Source organism: Citrus sinensis, chromosome 5 (assembly GCF_022201045.2).
Source record: "Citrus sinensis cultivar Valencia sweet orange chromosome 5, DVS_A1.0, whole genome shotgun sequence".
Classification (NCBI taxonomy): domain Eukaryota; kingdom Viridiplantae; phylum Streptophyta; class Magnoliopsida; order Sapindales; family Rutaceae; genus Citrus; species Citrus sinensis.
Genome location: NC_068560.1, coordinates 533,507 through 551,689, shown reverse-complemented (window position 1 = coordinate 551,689; position 18,183 = coordinate 533,507). Strand labels below are relative to the sequence as shown.

Here is an 18,183-nt window from a genome sequence, read left to right as displayed (position 1 = left end):
TTTATTTATCCCTCTATATTTTTAGAAAACAAAAATAAATAGCAAAAGATGGGGCCTTATTTTTAAGAGATACAAATATAATAATTCAATTTTAAATAATAAATTAAATATAAAATAATTTGTAAGTAGAAAAGGTATGATAAAGCCTTAATTTTAGGAGAGGCATTGAGCAATTGCATAAATTGTCCAAGGATTTAGTTGCTTTTGGGTCCATAATTGCCCGTACGATCTTTCGATTCATTTTCTTTCAAGTATTTTTAGACCCTATTTGATAGTGTGATAGGATAATTTAAGTTTTAAATTATAATTAGGCAAACACTTACTATTGTGATTTATAAGTTAGATTGATTTGATTTTATGATTGTGTGATGAAAAATTTATAATATTTTTATTTTTAATTAAAATTATTAACATATTTTCACATATTATAAACCTTTACTTTTTAACTATAATTTTTTCACAGCAATTATATTTTAAAAGTAATAATATCTCAGAACAAAACAAGGCATAACTAGCCATCAAAATGTACTTAAGAGCTACATCAAAGCCTTGCAGCAATAGATAGTGCTCTTATCCTCACCCCCGTCAGTAACAGTCGTTATCCATGTTAAACTATGCTCTTATCTTCACTCTTTATTAGTTGCTATAAACTTCTTAAACTCAAGCTTAAAGAAGTGCCAGATTTTTTGTACCAGACCCCAAATGGTATTGTAGGGTTGTTTATTTTTCTTTACTTTTTTTTCTTAAATTGGAATTTATATTAAGATGAATGAATACAATAACTCGAATAATAGATTACACAATTTTGAGATTTCACATAAATATTTTCCTTTTTTGGAAAAAGAAATTCTCATAAAATCAGGATCCAAAAACCTCAAAGATAACAAGATAGTTCCAGAGGGAAATCTTCTATTAATACAAAAGAATTACTAAAATGAAGTGCAAATTAAACTTAGCTAAAGTATCCGCAATTTGACTGCAGTTCTTTGAGATATATTAAATCCTGAAGTCATGCTTATGACTTTGGCACCATGAATTGTTTTATTTAAACTATAATCCAAAAAAGATTAGTTTGCGTACTTTACTGCCCTTGGATAAACTGAGTAACATACAAAGAATCTAACACATTAATGGTGTGTTTACATTTCTGCAACGAGAATCGAAATCAAAAACCCATTTACTTGCTAAATTACAATGATCTTATTCCTGCAATTACTTTTGATGAATATTTTATTATCTTTCTTATTTGTTTGTTTTGGTGTAAAAGTAGAAGTTACAATATTTAGGTGATGTATATTTTTTAGTCTGAAATTTGAATTTAACTTTATTTTTAGATATTTATTTATTTTAGGTTGTTTTTTTTAACTTATCACTTATTGTCAGACAATTTTATCTAAATAGAAAAAGTAAAAAAAAAATTCACTTTTATCTGAAGTCTGAAGTGAAAATGAAAAATTTTAATTTCAAATCTCAAAAATACCCTTAACAATTCATGTATTTCCAATATTATATATAAACCTAATATTTTTGTATTATTCTTGAAATTATTTTTTTAATTGTTTTAAAATTTTATTCACATGATAACATTAACTAAACTGAAATATTGAATAAATCAAATTATGTCCATTATGATGAATAAAAAAAAAAAAGTGTTGACTTTATAATAAGAGTTGATATTGTAATTACATCTTTTATTACAAAATTAAATTAAGATCAATAATGATAGTTTTTTTTAATGCTACCAAACTAATTAACCTGTGAAAATTATAAATTGTTAAGAACAAATATTGAATCATTTAAAAGGATATTTATGTCAAATTACTAATTTTTAAATTTTTTTTTTCAGATGTTGAAAAAGAAAAAATAAACATGTCATTAAGATATTTTCATTCAGACCTATTCATATTTTAGATAAAAAAATAAATGCAACCTTAGTGCTTAGTTAATGGCTTATTTATTTAATCGCTTCATATCTAGATCCGAAATAAAAATGCTTAGTTTCGGATATAGAGCGAAAAACATAAATTCACGATGGATATGGAGTAACTACAAATTTAAATTTTTATTATGAATTTAAATATGAGGTTGAGTAGATCTGTCGTCCCATCTACAATTGGGAGGTTGCTATGTTACAGAATCTGTAACATACGCACCCAATGAGAGGAGCACACATGTCTTAAGGGGAGAGAAAAGCCAGCAAATAGGTGTGTACGGGAGTTGGCTAAAGCTGGATCTGTAAGTTACAGAATCCGTAACTTAGCCAGCTCCCTACACTTGGGGTGTCAATGTCATGATAATAAGATCACATGGACTCGCAAAATTGTATGGTCAAATTAGATGCGGGCATGCGGGTACTGTCAGTTTGTCCAAAACCGAGCCGAATTAAAAAAAATTAAAAAAATAAAAACCTAGTCGGTTCTTAAACTATCGAACCAGATCAAGCCGGATCAAACATTAATGAAGGGATGAATTTATTTACCCCAAAAGACGAACTTATAAGAAGAAGAAACATCGAAAGTCAAACGAAAAGTAGAGTAAAAGAAGAAAAAAAAATTACTCAGATCTCCGGGGCCTCGCTTAATAGATATATATATAACCTGCACGACCTCCAGCTCCCTCTAAGAGGCCTGTGTCTGGTTCATTGTCACTTGAAACTTGCACTTGTCTTCACGTTCTCAGAAAATTAGTCAAACAATGAGCGATTCCCCTATCACACTTCTTGTTGTTGGGGTTCTGATCGCCTGTTGCTTGACCCATGTGAGATCTGATTCTTCCGATCACCGCTTCAAGGTCGGTGACCCTGTCCCTCTATACGCCAATAAGGTTGGCCCTTTCCACAACCCCAGGTAACTCTTATCATTTTTTATTCTTTTGGTTTTAAGATCTGGAATTGGATCCGTGAGATCCTTCTTTGCCAAGGATGCAAATGCGATTCATGCATTCGGGTGTTTACAGTAGATTATCATCAATCCTGCTAAACACGCCCTCAAGAATTCTATGCTCTGATTCTAATTCTTGTTTATTATAATTTGTGATTTCAGTGAAACTTATCGATATTTTGATCTACCATTCTGCTCCCCAGGTTCTTCCTCTTGCCCCTTTTGCTCTAATTTTTGTGTATTAGTAAAACCTCGGGGAAGGGTCAATGGAATTATTCCGATACTGCGTTATGTAGGTGTTAGAATGATTTTCGGGTTTATTTTTTTATGGCAGATGCAATAATAAAAGAGAAAAGGGAAGCACTTGGTGAGGTGTTGAATGGGGACCGACTTGTTAGTGCTCCTTATAAACTCAACTTCAGAGACGAGAAGGACTCTGCTCTTGCGTGTAGAAAGAAGTTGTCCGAGCAAGATGTTGCTCAGTTCCGAAGTGCAGTGGAAAAAGACTTCTATTTCCAAATGTACTATGATGACTTACCCATCTGGGGGTTCATTGGTAAAGTTGACAAGGAAGGAAAGACTCATCCGAGCGAGTATAAGTATTTCCTTTACAAGCATATCCAGTTTGACATTCTTTATAACAAAGACCGTGTTATTGAGATCAGTGCTCGAATGGATCCTCATTCTTTGGTGGACTTGACAGAGGATAAGGAGGTTGATGTGGAGTTCATGTACAGTGTGAAATGGAAGGAAACTGACACCCCTTTTGAGAAGAGGATGGAGAAGTACTCACTCTCTTCTTCGTTGCCACATCATTTGGAAATTCATTGGTTTTCAATTATAAATTCTTGTGTGACGGTTTTGCTTTTGACTGGTTTTCTTGCCACGATTCTCATGCGAGTTCTGAAGAATGATTTTGTGAAGTGAGTTTTGTATTTTAAATTTCTTACCTTCATTTGCTTATCTACTGATATATCTTTTCTTCCTTAAGTGTTCTACCACGTATGTTTAATTTATTGATAGGTATGCCCAAGATGAGGAAGCTGCTGATGACCAGGAAGAGACAGGATGGAAGTACATCCATGGTGATGTGTTCCGGTTCCCCAAATACAAATCTTTGTTTGCTGCAGCCCTTGGTTCTGGCAGCCAGTTGTTTACTCTGTAAGGATGTTACACTGTTGTTTGTTCAAATTTCATTCAGTTTGTTATGATGCCATTTTATGCCAACCATTGATTTTTGATTGAATTGCATTCATTTCCAGCACTGTATTTATTTTTATGCTTGCGCTAGTGGGTGTATTTTATCCATACAACCGAGGAGCTTTATTTACGGCACTGGTGGTCATATATGCACTCACTTCTGGGATTGCGGGATATACAGCTGCCTCTTTCTACTGTCAGCTAGAAGGAACAAACTGGGTATGCTTGAATTAACTATGTCTTGGGCTATTATAACTTCTAGGCATGATCTTTGTAAAAACTGGATGTTGTGAAATAATTTATTTTCAAATTGTTGGTTTGACAGGTGAGGAATCTGTTGCTGACTGGATGCCTTTTCTGTGGTCCTCTGTTTCTGACATTCTGCTTCCTGAACACCGTTGCCATTGCTTACAATGCGACAGCAGCACTGCCATTTGGCACAATTGTGGTGATAGTCCTCATATGGACATTAGTCACATCACCTCTACTTGTGTTGGGAGGTATTGCTGGTAAAAACAGCAAGGCAGAGTTCCAAGCTCCTTGTCGTACGACCAAGTACCCTCGAGAGATCCCACCACTACCTTGGTATAGGAGTGCTATTCCTCAGATGGCAATGGCAGGTTTCCTGCCATTTAGTGCCATCTACATTGAGCTTTACTATATTTTTGCCAGTGTTTGGGGCCACAGGATTTACACAATATACAGCATCCTCTTTATTGTCTTTATCATTCTGTTGATTGTTACTGCTTTCATAACTGTGGCTTTGACTTACTTCCAACTTGCTGCTGAAGATCATGAATGGTGGTGGAGGTATGTAAACTCTCTTGTCTATTTTGATTTTTTTTTTCCTTTTCATCTCTTTAATAATCACAATGTGAAATTTTGAACTGGTTATTTCTTGTAGTTTTTTTTTTTTTTGGGGTCTCTTTTTGAATGTTTGTTTCTGTTTTTGGTTTGATAACTTGAGGTAGTTTATTTCTCTCGGCAAGCTTTTCCCTCTTTTAATCAAAATGTGGTGTCTCATAATTGGTGATTGAATGTTAGATCAATTTTGTTTTGACTTCACCAAAGTTGGAGTTTATTATAAAATATCATCCCACTGCATAGCGTTGAGCAAATTCATATTCCAATAAGAATAAGATTGTGGTTAGCTAGACTGCCCCTTGGGACACATCTACTTTCTTCTATGGCTTAGCTTATTACTTGTTTTGGGTTTTAGACTGTTGTGTTCAACCAGGAGATTACCGAATTTTATTCTGGTTCATTCATTCACCCGTACTGAGCCTACTTACTATATAAGGTGCTTTCTAATTGCTGTATGTTCATTGAAGTTTAGATGTAACTTTAGTGGTTATACGCAGCCCGCTTTTGCTGTTTGGCGCACTTAAGCTTCTTAATTTTTTATGGTTTAAACATTAGCAACTTATTGTTCTTATTGTTTGGTTTTGTTTTCCACATTGGTCTTATTCGTTAACTATTTGTATTTGGGAGGGACGCATATTTTGTTGTGTTGTGTGGATTTTAGCTATTATCATTTTAGGTTGATACTTGATGCCGAAAACGTATTAAGTAAGCTTCCAATGCAATATGTATTGCATTTACTGCTTAAAAATAGACTTTTGGCAAAAATATCAAAAACTACAATTATTTTTGTACTTGAACATCTTTCTGCTTTACCTTTTCTCCCTCCCTTCCTTGAAGGTAAACCAGACGCTATCTTTACTATGAATGGGTGACATTCAGTTCTAAGACCTCATGTTCTAGAATATCTTAGGTGGCAGCAGTGTGTGAAAAGGTTACATTTTGTCTCTCCTGGATGTTAGACTTCTGAGGACCATTTTGGGATTATTTTGACATAAATAGGCTACTGTGCCTTGAGCTGCTGGATGTTCACATAATTAAATTTCTTTTGTGTGGAATAAATAGCTATCACCAGGTATCTTTCTATTAGCCGTGAATTTAATGTTGCCTGCAGACTCTATAATTAAGCCTTCTTTTGGTTGCTATCTCAATTTTTTATTAGGTTTGCACTTGTATATCCTCTTTATATACAGACGATCACTTACCTCTGTATATTATGTTATACTGTGAGCATATTAATTAATTTTTAGTGGTTAAGATATTTGGTTCTCAACCAAGTGTTCAGGGATCAGTTTGGGCAGTCTAGTTGAGACATACCACATCCCACAAGTTTCTGGGCTATCAAGTTCCAGTGTTTGACAAGAGCCCATAGCTGTAGAAGTGGATGAACTGGTTTGAGAGAATGAGGTGTTTTTGGGTATAAAACTAGTGTATATTTAATACATTACAAATTTATGTGGTTGGTTGGCTTTCCAAATTAATTTAACTTGGATCAATTGTCAATTGCTACCTTCATGTTTACTTTTTGGACTAATTTTGGGTCTTGAATTTTTCACAGGTCTTTTCTTTGTGGTGGATCTACTGGTGTTTTCATCTATGCCTACTGCTTGTACTACTACTATGCACGATCAGATATGTCAGGTTTTATGCAGACCTCATTTTTCTTTGGGTACATGGCTTGCGTCTGTTATGGCTTCTTCCTTATGCTGGGCACAGTGGGTTTCCGTGCTTCACTGCTCTTTGTTCGACATATATACAAGTCAATCAAGTGTGAGTAAGGGTTTGTTCAAATATTTTGATTCTAATGTGATGCAATTTCTTTAATTTTTCACAGGGTTTAGGAGTTATCTTGTTGCTAGTTTGTTCATGTTTTTATTAAGGGACCTTGTTTTTTCCCCCCTCTTATTTGCTGTTTTGGGCTATACTTGTAACTTGCTTATAAATAGGCCCCCTGTTTTTATTTGATGTAGAAGGCTTGATATTTACGAAGAGATATGTTGTTCTTTTTACTTCCTATCCCTCCCTCAATTTTCTCTCACCCAAGATCCAACTTCTATGATCTATCCTCTCCTCCGTTGGGCTGGTTCTTAGGACTTTCTCTAGGTTGCTTACTATGAGGTGCATTGCTTTATCCATAATAACTCGATTAAGCATATTTAACAAAATATCAATGCAATTATAATTTTATAGGGTAATTTTTAAAAACCTCCCTTGAGGTTTGAGGCTGTTGCAAGTAGATGGTGAAAATCATTTTATTTGTAAAAGGCCCCCTACCGTTAGTTAAAATTTTCATTGACTAACTGTTGACTTTGAAAAGATAATATTACCTCTAATATTTATAATTCTAAATATTTACAATTTCATAAGTAATTAAAACAATTATTTTCACCATGATCAAGTTATTGATATTTCCTTAAAATCTTAAAAAAATAAAATTACAAATCTTAAAATAATTTTTTTTAAGTTTGTAATAAAATTATAAATCTTAATTATTTGATATAAAAATGTAATTTTTTAAAGTTTGTAATAAAATTACAAATCTTAATTATTTGATATAAAAATATAATTTTTTTTAAGTTTGTAATTTTATTTTTTTTAAGATTTTAAAGAAATTTTAACTGACGTAAACTATTATTGGGGGTAAACTATTATTGAGGATAATATTGTCTTTAAGTCAACAGTTAGTCAATGAAAATTTTAACTAACGGTAGGGGGTCTTTTACAAATAAAATGATTTTCACCATCTACTTGCAACAGCCTTAAACCTCAGGGGATGTTTTTAAAAATTACCCTAATTTTATATTATAATTAAACATAATTAAAATCTGAAGGCTTTATAGATGAAAATTTAATGCAAAAGAGTTTTGATCCAATTTGAAGGGCCGCATCCTTGCTTTTATACCTTGGCTTTCGGTTTGCTATTATCAAAATTCTCAGGAGACTACTACTTGAATTAGGAATCGTATGTCCTTAAACCGGTGTCAAAACGGAAATAGGAAATCTTCTCTATATAAGACTATCAAACTAGGCACAGAAAAACATTAAGCTCAATACTAAAGCTTTCTGATACAACGCTAGTTAAATTAATATTCTCATGATGGAGTTTTAGTGAAAGAGGCCCCTGAGGAGACATCAAAGGTGGAGACATTCATTGACGTTCTTAACAAGGCCTGTGAAACAGAATTAATATATTCTACAGAAGATCATTGTAAAGAGTTGGAAAAATACAATTACATCCAGCGGCGAGCGTTGATTGAATTCACGCAGCTCATTAAGGAGACTAATGCTGCTTCTGGTTCTGCTACCCAATACGGCGGCAGCCGCTTCTTTAGTGCAACCCCAACTAGCTGAACAATAACAACTCTATACATCCAGCTCAACAAAAGATGTAATCTCAAGGAAACCCCTAAAATCACCAATGTTAGTGAATCCTCCTCGGTGATCTGCTGCTTCTTTTATCTCCATTTACCAACCTTGAAAAAGCAAAAACGATAAACGATAATCTCCATTTACATTCATATCCTTTGCATTTTATATCCAACACAGCAATGTTCATATCCTTTGAAAAGATCTCCACGGCAGCAATTTATACGTCCTTTACAGGAAATTTTAACAAATTAGTTCGGTAATTAACAGTATTTTGGCTGAGGGATCGATAAAATATAAGTGTGCTACGTATATTTAATAGTCTATTATAATAATAAAAAATAGTTGATTAATTAGTCGGGGTTTAATGTGGTTTTCAAATACCAAATAATTTAATGCACTAAAAAAATAGTTGATTAATAAAATAAAAGAGATTTGATCAATTATGAATCAATAAATTAATAAATTCATTCCATTTGGCATTTAATATACTTTCTCAAAACACACAATTTTATTTCCCTTCGCAACTCCTTTTCTTCAAAATATATCTATCCTTTCCTTTCTTCTGTTACTCCAAGGCCCTACAAATGTCTCATTGTTGGGAAAGAGACTTACAAGAGTAGTTGTAAATTAAGCAGAAACAAAACTATTTCCCTCTTTGTGTGATTAAAATAGGATGTGCATCACAAACAAATAAGTAGAAAAATAAACCAATAAATCCAAAGCAATAAATCAATTACAAGAGACACTGATTTTTACGTGGAAAACCCAAATCAGGAAAAACCACAAGACCATAGTCTGATATAAACTTCCACTATATTAATGGAATTACAGCACAAATTCTTCTTCAGATAACATTAGAGGTTAAAAACATCAAGATTCTCAACAATCTTGGCTTACAATAATAAATCTAAAATTCATTTCTCCAATAAGTGAGTATCTCAAATAACAGTCACTGAGAGAATAAAATACAGGTTAACACCAGTAGAAATGTAGAGGGCGATGTCATGAACTTACCCTCCAAATTTAAGAGAAATCAAAGTTAAAATCACCTTCCGATTGTTTAATCAAAGATTGAACCCAAAAAATACATTTTTCTTTCGCGTCTTCCCCGTTCGTGAAATGGCTACAACCCTCGCGATTCTTCAGTTATTTCCTTTATATATTTCATGATTAATTTCATCCAAGTCCAATATTTTGTAATAATTACACATCAAGTAAATTATTTTAGACTTTAGACTTTTTGGTCCACTGAAGTGAGATGGACCTTACAAATCTCCCCCTCCATCTCATCTAAGAGGCACCACCAACCCTACTATATGCTTACAACTTTCCAGCTTGTCCTTAGGTAATGATTTTGTCATCATATCTGACTTATTTTTCGTTGTGTGAATTTTCTCAAACTGCAACTGTTTCTGCTCAAGTACGTCTCTATCCACTTATATCTCACATCAATATACTTTGATTTTGAATGATATGTTGAATTCTTTACCAAGTGGATGGCATTTTGACTGTCACAATACACATCATAGCTGTTTTGTTTAATACCCATCTTTTGTAGAAAAATCTTCATCCAAAAGGTTTCTTTGCAGCTTTCGATGACTGCAATATACTCTGCTTTTGTGGTAGATAAAGCAACACACTGCTGAAGTCTAGATTGCCATGAGACTGTTCCCCCTGCAAAGGTGAGTAAATATCCTGATTGAGATTTTCTGGAATCAATATCTCCTGTCATATCTGCATCCGTGTACACATGTAACACATGTTTGTCACCACCAAAACATAAACATGTTTTGGAAGTGGCTATGAGATATCTTAGAATCCACCTTACTGTTGTCTAGTGTTCTTTGTTGGGATTGGAGAGAAATTGGCTGACTACACCAACTGCATGAGCAATATTTGGTCTTGTAAAAACCATGGCGTACATCAAACTACCAAATACTAAAGCATAAGGAACTTTTCTCATCTCTTGCTTCTCTTTCTCACTTGTAGGATAATGTTCGGAACTAAGCTTGAAATGGCCTGCAAGTGGAGAACAAACAAATTTTAACTTATCCATGTTAAATCTTTCAAGAACCTTTTCAACATATGCTTCCTGAGATAACCATAACTTCCTTATTTTTCTGTCACAAGAAATGTTCATGCCGAGAATTTGTTTCGTTGATCCTAAGTCCTTCATTGCAAAAGACTTGCCAAGCCCTCTCTTCAGATTGTCAATCTTACTAGCATCTTTGCCAACAATCAATATGTTATCCACATAAAGCAAAAGAATAATAAAATCATTATCACCAAACTTCTTCACAAAAACACAATGGTTAGACATAATCTTATTGAAATCATGATTCTCCATAAAAGAATCAAACTTCTTATACTACCATCTTGGTGCCTGTTTCAGTCCATACAACTTTTTCTTCAATTTGCACACAAGTTCTTTTTTGCCTTTGACATTCAACCTTTCATGTTGCTTCATGTATATTTTCTCCTCTAAGTCACCGTGCAAGAAAGTTGTATTTACATCAAGTTGTTCAATCTCTAAATCCAAGCAAGCTGCTAATCCTAGAACAACTCGGATAGAAGACATCTTCACTACAGGAGAAAATATTTCTTCAAAATCAACACCTTTTTTTTAACCGAAACCCTTCATAACCAATCTAGTCTTGTCCACTGTTGTGAGTAATTTTCAATCTTCAACCCATAAACCTATTTGTTCTTCAGTTCCCTCTTCCCTTTAGGAAGCTTTACTAAGTTATAAGTGTGGTTCTCACTCAAGGATTTCATCTCCTCTTGCATGGCTTTCATCCACTCATTTTTAGGCTAGTGAGACATGAATTCTCCAAAACATTCTGGTTCCCCTCCATTTGCAAGCATCACATACTCATTTGGAGGATATTGAGTGAAAAGTCGTCATTCTCTAGTGGATATTCTCAATTCTAGCCCAACTGGTAGTGCTGGTGGTTCTAGAGGTGCTTGCTTAATTGGTTCTGCTAAACCATCATTATTATCCTTTCCAACTCCCCCATGATCATCCTGAACAACAGGTGGAGAAACTGAAGTTAGAATAATAGGAATCTCTGGAGATGATTGTGACTCATCACTATTCTTTGTATCACCAACTATATGATCTTTAAGGAACACAACATCTCTACTCTGATCAATTTTCTTGCTACTGGATCCCAAATCTGTACCCAAATTCTTCATGTTAATAGACTAAAAAAATGTATTCCTTGGCTTTATCATCAAGCTTCGATCTCTCATTTTTAGGGATGTAAACATATACTTTGTACTCAAACACTCTCAAATGTTTATAAGAAGTATATTTCCCAGTCCAAACTCTTTCTAATATATCATTATCTAATGGAGCTGAAGGAGAAAGGTTAATCAAATCAACTGCAGTACGTATAGCATTTACCCAGAATGATTTAGGAAGTTTGACATCAGAAAGCATACACCTGATCTTTTCTCCAATTGTTCTATTCATCCTTTCTGCAATACCATTTTGCTGATGGGTTTTTGGTACAATCTTCTCAAGTCTAATTCCATGGGATCTGCAATACTGCTTAAATGGTCCTCTGTACTCACTACCATTATATACTTTAACACATTTTAATTTTCTTCTTGTCTCTCTCTCAATATAAGTATGAAAGAATTTAAATATATCAAGCACTTGATCTTTAGATTTCAAAGCAAAAGCCCACATTTTCTAAAACAGTTATCAATAAAAGTCACAAAGTAAAGTGTACATTCTACTAATCTATTTTGCATTATTCAAACATCAGTATGAATCAAATCAAGGATTTGTGACTTTTTAGATGGAGAAAAACTTTTAAAAGTTACTCTGTGTGTTTTTTCAGCTAAACAATAAACACAAGTCTTGAGGGATGTATCTGCAAAACTTGGTAGAAATTCTTTTCTGGCAAGAGTTTCTAACACTTTCGCACCAATGTGACCAAGCCTTTTATGTCATATCTCAATGTCAGGATTTTTTACAGCCACATTCACATCTTCTTTCTTGATCTTGGCTTCTATTACATGCAAAGTGTTCATTTTCTTTCCTTTAGCCAACACTAGACAGCCTTTGGTGAGCATCTATTTTCCTTCACCAAATTGATTAGTATAACCATCATCATCAAGTTTTCCTGTAAAGATCAAATTAAGGCGAATATCTGGTATATGTCTGACATTTTTAAGAAGTAGCTTACAACCAACATTGGTTTTTAAGAAAATATCTCTAATGCCCACAATCTTGGATGCTCCCTCATTTCCCATCCGAACATAACCATAACCACCATTAACATAGGATTTGAAGTAATCACAATGTGCAATAACATGAAATGAAGCACCCGAATCAATTACCCAATCATTTGTATGGCAAGTGGGATTTATAGAACTATCATCATAAAACAATACCTATATCACCATCAACTACAACTGCGGTATTCTCTTTGTCATTTTTCTAACCATCGCCTTTTTCTTTTGCCTGTTCTCTTTTCCACAATCTACACTTTATTTTTACATGGCCCATTTTCCGACAATGAAAGCACTTGATACTTCTCCTCTGGGACTTAGATCTCCCTCTAAGGTTATTGTTATTCTGTTGACGAAAATTTCTACTTTGACTTCTCCTCATCTTTCTTGGTTTTCTGAAACAAGTGCAGCCGACTCAGAAGGAACTATTTCAGCATTCTTTCTTCGAGATTCTTCATTCCGCAGTTTATCTGTAGCCATATCCAAGGTTAATTTGCCATTCGGCTCTGAATTATTGTCTGACACCACTAATATCTCCCAATTATCAGGCAAATAACTAAGCAACAACAGTGCTTGTAACTCATCATCTAGAATGATCTTCATAGTAGTCAACTGATTAACCCAAACCCTGAAACTCACTAGTGCGTTCAGTTATACTGCGGCCCTCCTTATATTTCAAGTTAACAACATTTTCATCATATTGACTCTATTTTGTGTTGCCGGTTGCTCATAAATTGTTTCTAGTTTTCTCCAAAGAACATCAGTCTTGGATTCCTTCGCGACATGATGGTACACACTCTGATCAATCCATGATCTAATAGTACTTATGGTCTTCTGGTTCAATTGAGTCCATTTCTTATCATTTAAATCAGTGAGTTTCGCTTCGTCGCCTTTAATAGGTTCATGTAAGTCTTTCATGTAGAGTAGATCTTGCATTCTAGACTTCCAAATACTATAATTCCATGACTTTAATTTAATCATGAACACTGAAGACTCCTCCATCTCAACCACACAAGTAATAAAAACAACACAACCTCACTTTGATACCACTCTATTGGGAAAGGGACTTACAAGAGCAGCTGTAAATTAAGCGGAAACAAAACTCTTATCCTTTTTGTGTGATTAAAATATGATGTGCACCACAAACAAATAAAGTAGAAAAAAAAACCAATAAATCAACCACAAGAGACACAGATTTTTATGTGGAAAACCCAAATTGGAAAAAACTACGGGACCGTAGTACAATATAAACTTCCACTATATTAATAGGATTACAGCACGAATTTTTCTCCAGATAACACTCGAGACTAACAACATCAAGATTCTCAACAATCTTGGCTTACAATAATAGATCTAAAATCTATTTCTCCAATAAGTGAGTATCTCAAATAACAATCACCGAGAGAATAAAATACAAATCAATACCAATAGAAATGTAGAGAGCAATTTTAGGAACTTACCTTCCAAATTTGGGAGAAATCAGAGTTAAAATCACCTTCTGATCGTTTAATTACAAATTGAACCCAAAAAATACCTCTTTCTGTCTCGGGGTGTCTTCCCAATTTGTGAAATGGCTACAGCTCTCGCGATTCTTCAGTTATTTCCTTTATATATTTTATAGTTAATTTCATCCAAGTCTAAAATTTTACAATAATTACACATCATGTAAATTATTTTGGACTTTGGGCTTTTTGGTCTACCAAAGTGAAATGGACCCTACACTCATCACCAAAATACTGAAACAAGTTAAATATTTCATATTACTCTATAGCACTGCTTCAAAAATAAAGTTGTTTGTTTTTTAATAATAAGTGTATGTTTATTTACATTCAACAACCAAAAAAAAAATGACAAACTTCAGAAAAAGAAGGAGAAATTAATTCTATCTCAAAAAGGAGGCCCAAATAAGTTTGACAAGCAGTAAAAAAGGTTAAAAAGCTGAACTAAAACATTTATTTCTTTTTATTTAAGAATCGGTCATTTGTATAGAATGACGGGCCTCCACCTCGCGCGAGCCCAGAAGAGGGCCCAGAGGAAAGAGCCGAAGAGCACAGCCATGAGAGCTTCTCATTTTCCTGAAAATAAAACACAATAATATTATATTAATCCACAAATAATAAGCTATTAATTAAAAAGAAAAAATAACACCATATGATGATTAATTTTCTGTTGTAAGATAACAAGGAGCTTAACTAGTTAATTACCCTGCTAATTGTTTTCTTTTTCGTAGATGTACTGATATTAATGTTATCATTTTTCTCTTCACAAATATAACGCCTATTTTTATATCTATAAATGATCACCATAAAATAAAGTTTAAAAGAAATAGAGATGAATTAAATTTTTGAAACAAAAATATTAATTAAGTACTGGAGTGCTGACATTTAAACTAAAGTCTGACAAAAACATAATCAAAATGACATCGTTTTAGATATATTTTTATCTATATTAACTCATTCTTGTAAGTATTAACTCATCAACATATTTTAATTTAACCAAACAAAATATCTTACATCCGCTTAATAAGGATGTTTCGTCCATCGATTGTAAGCTTTCATCCTTATAGGCGGCACTAAAGAAGGGAGGCTCATATTCCACTGGCTGTATGGTGTGCAAAATGGAGGATGTCCACCACATCATTTGTGTAATTGTAAAAGTAATAAAACCTTTCCATAAATAAATTCAATTTTGAATTAACCAATCATGACAGTGATTAACAAGTATGATTTCATTGAAGATTGAATGATCTCACTAAAATGTGTAATGAACGTGTGTAAAGCACTGCATACATAACTTTACCTTTTAAGGGTGGACTATTTGCTATTTAAAAATTATTTTGAATACTTTATTACTCTGCACACTCATTGAAAAAATTTTAAAAATAATTTTTACTCGCACACTCTTTCCAACACAAAACTAGTCTCTTATTAAACTCGCACCAATAATTATTGATTTCATTTTATACCCACAAAATATCTCATCTCATCATTCTCTAAGTCATAACTCATAATGCCCAAGAATGCTATAATCAATTGACTCAACTTTACTTTGCATTTCATGTCCCTCTATATAAATGTTGCAATTTGTTAATCGTATTGAAATTTGATCTTCCCCTATGAAACTTCATTTATTCAGGTTTTTTTTAATTATTTTGTCACATTGAAGTAAAGAGTGTGCGGCCGCTTGATGACTTGATCATGTAGAACTACGTATTTTGTTTTTTACAATGGATTAAGACCCACTTCATTAATGTTATAGTTTTTAAAATAATTGTTGTTATATGTACTGTAGAAATAATTAGTTGTGAAGAGAATTGATTAAATGTTCAAACATCAAAATTAGCTTTAGCTTTTCAAAATCACTTTTGAACTTTCTAGAAATAATTCCAAACGGGCCCTAAGTTGGATGATAATGGAAAAAAAATTGAGATTTAGTTCTTCTATAATAGTGAGTTTTAAGAGTGCTAAAATTTTCTTAAAATATATTAATGTCCTAAATAATATTTTAGTAGTATAAAATTTTATTAAAATTAGAGTGTCCAAAATATATATTAGAGTGTAAATATCCCCAACCCTTTTTTCAATATATTTTTTTTTTGCTTTTGGGTACCATGAATCTCTAATAGGATAGGAATTTGCATAAATATGTTTAACAGATTATTTATATTAAATTTAACTTAAAATGCATTTATTTTATTTTTTTGCATTGATTTAAATATTATACTTTTATTTGTTATAAAATATTGGATTGAAATGTACTATTTTTTGTTGGATAAATAGAGTCAAAGAGTAAAATAGTGAAAAGGGCCATCTATGTGATTATGTTTTAACCACGGAGTGTAATTATCCTTATCCCCCCATAATTACTACCAAATTACTCTCAGTCATTAGTTTTGTCCATAGGAACACATTTTACTTAACTTATTATGTACAATTTACGGAAAGAATATTTACAGCCGTTAATCTTGCGATTATGAAACTTTGATATCTTTACCAAGCAATTGTTGTTATTATTATTATTATAAACAATAAATGACCTATTTGTAAATAATTTAAAATTTTGAGTTTTTTTATAAATCATGAGAACCAAAAAGAAAAAATAACAGAACTGGGAGTAATTTAGAGATTATGAAAATTTAAAGAGTAAAAAGGGTATTTATAGAAATCAAATTCTGATTCCAAACTCCTCGCTTGGGAATTAGAATTATGGTAGTGATTCTCAAATTTGTGGGTCCAATACTATTTTGATTCCAATTTTAAGCCTTAAATTTTGTAAGTAAACGCGTTATTGATTCCGATTCGAAAATTCTCATTTCAATTGTTAATTTGAGAAATAAATCGAATTAATAACGGTGAAATAAAAGTGATATAAAAAATTATTATCAAAAAGTTTGAGAAGGGGGTACAAAAATGATAGAATGTGGTTACGCCGTTTCTGTAGCTGTGCTATGGGCAAATACTTGTATACACTTTCCACACCCCATTTCGATTTTAGAGATGGACTCTCGACGTATCTGCTCTAAAATGCATACATATGGAAAAAAAAAAAAAAGATTCTTATTATGTATTTTGCATGTGTAATTTGACATAAAAGCTTAAAAAGGAAAATCATTTTTATTTTTAATATTCGCTACGCATTAAGTGGACTAGCTAGAGGATCTGTTTTCTCATATTAAATTTGGATGCAACGATTCTCTCAGCTTATATCACATATTCACAAAGGTCCTTAATAAAGAATAGAAACGGATACTGTGAAAAAACACAGCAGGGTTAATACAAGCGCCCTGGATATTGTTTTGTTAAGTCCAATCATGAGCAAATGCGATTTCTTAAAACACAATCAGTTAACATTAAAGATGGCCAATGGGCCGGGCGGCATGTGGCATGGCATGTGTCCGTACGGCACATCACGGTACGAGCACGTTTCGGTGAGGCACGAGGCACGGCACGGCACGGCACGCACGTGGGCCGTGCCGGGCCTAGAATTTTAGGCACGCGGGCCTTAAAGCACGGCACGCGAAAAAGCATGGTTCATTAGTGGGCTAGCACGCGGCCAGTGAACCATTAATAGCACGTGGGCCAAAATATATTTAAGTAATTTTTTTTAACAAAAAGTAAATATAAAATGTTATGAAATTAAAGTACAATATCTTGAAACTAAATGTTTTAATATATTTTTTAGCATAGACTTTTAAAAATTAATATTAGTTTAAATCATTAAATCTTAGTTTAAATAAATATTCTAATCTTTTATGTTTATAATTTATTAAATGAATAAGTAAATATCATGATTTTAATAAATAAAATTATAAATATCATAATTTTATTTATGATATTTATTAAATGAATAATGTTATTTATGATATTTAATTTTATTTATGATATTTATCTAATTATTTATTTATGTTTATAATTTATTAAATGAATAAGTAAATAAGTAAATATCATGATTTTAATAAATAAGATTATAAATATCATAAATTTATAAATTATAAATTATAAATAAATTTTTTTACAAAATTAATAATAAAAAATTTTTCATATGAAATATTTTTCATATTAATATTAAATCATAACTTAGTTAATATTTAATAGAGATACGTTTCATTTGTGAATGAAATATTTTCCATTTT

At 32.5% G+C, this 18,183-nt stretch overlaps 1 protein-coding gene across 1 annotated transcript; it reads left to right on the top strand.

Annotated features, from left to right (window-relative positions):
* Positions 1–2,513: 2,513 nt before the first annotated feature.
* On the top strand, positions 2,514–6,949 carry LOC102613919 (transmembrane 9 superfamily member 2-like). The gene is made up of 7 exons (XM_006470748.4): positions 2,514–2,846; positions 3,042–3,082; positions 3,214–3,802; positions 3,903–4,040; positions 4,142–4,298; positions 4,405–4,889; positions 6,499–6,949. Exons 1-7 carry the CDS (start codon positions 2,695–2,697, stop codon positions 6,716–6,718), a joined length of 1,782 nt encoding a protein of 593 aa, XP_006470811.2. The 5' UTR covers positions 2,514–2,694; the 3' UTR covers positions 6,719–6,949.
* Positions 6,950–18,183: the final 11,234 nt, after the last annotated feature.

Coding starts and splice junctions, on each gene's coding strand:
- LOC102613919 (XM_006470748.4), top strand. CDS start 2,695: ATGAGCGATTCCCCTATCACACTTCTTGTTGTTGGGGTTCTGATCGCC. Junction 4,299..4,404: donor AGCTAGAAGGAACAAACTGG/GTATGCTTGAAT, acceptor TTGGTTTGACAG/GTGAGGAATCTGTTGCTGAC. Junction 4,890..6,498: donor GATCATGAATGGTGGTGGAG/GTATGTAAACTC, acceptor AATTTTTCACAG/GTCTTTTCTTTGTGGTGGAT.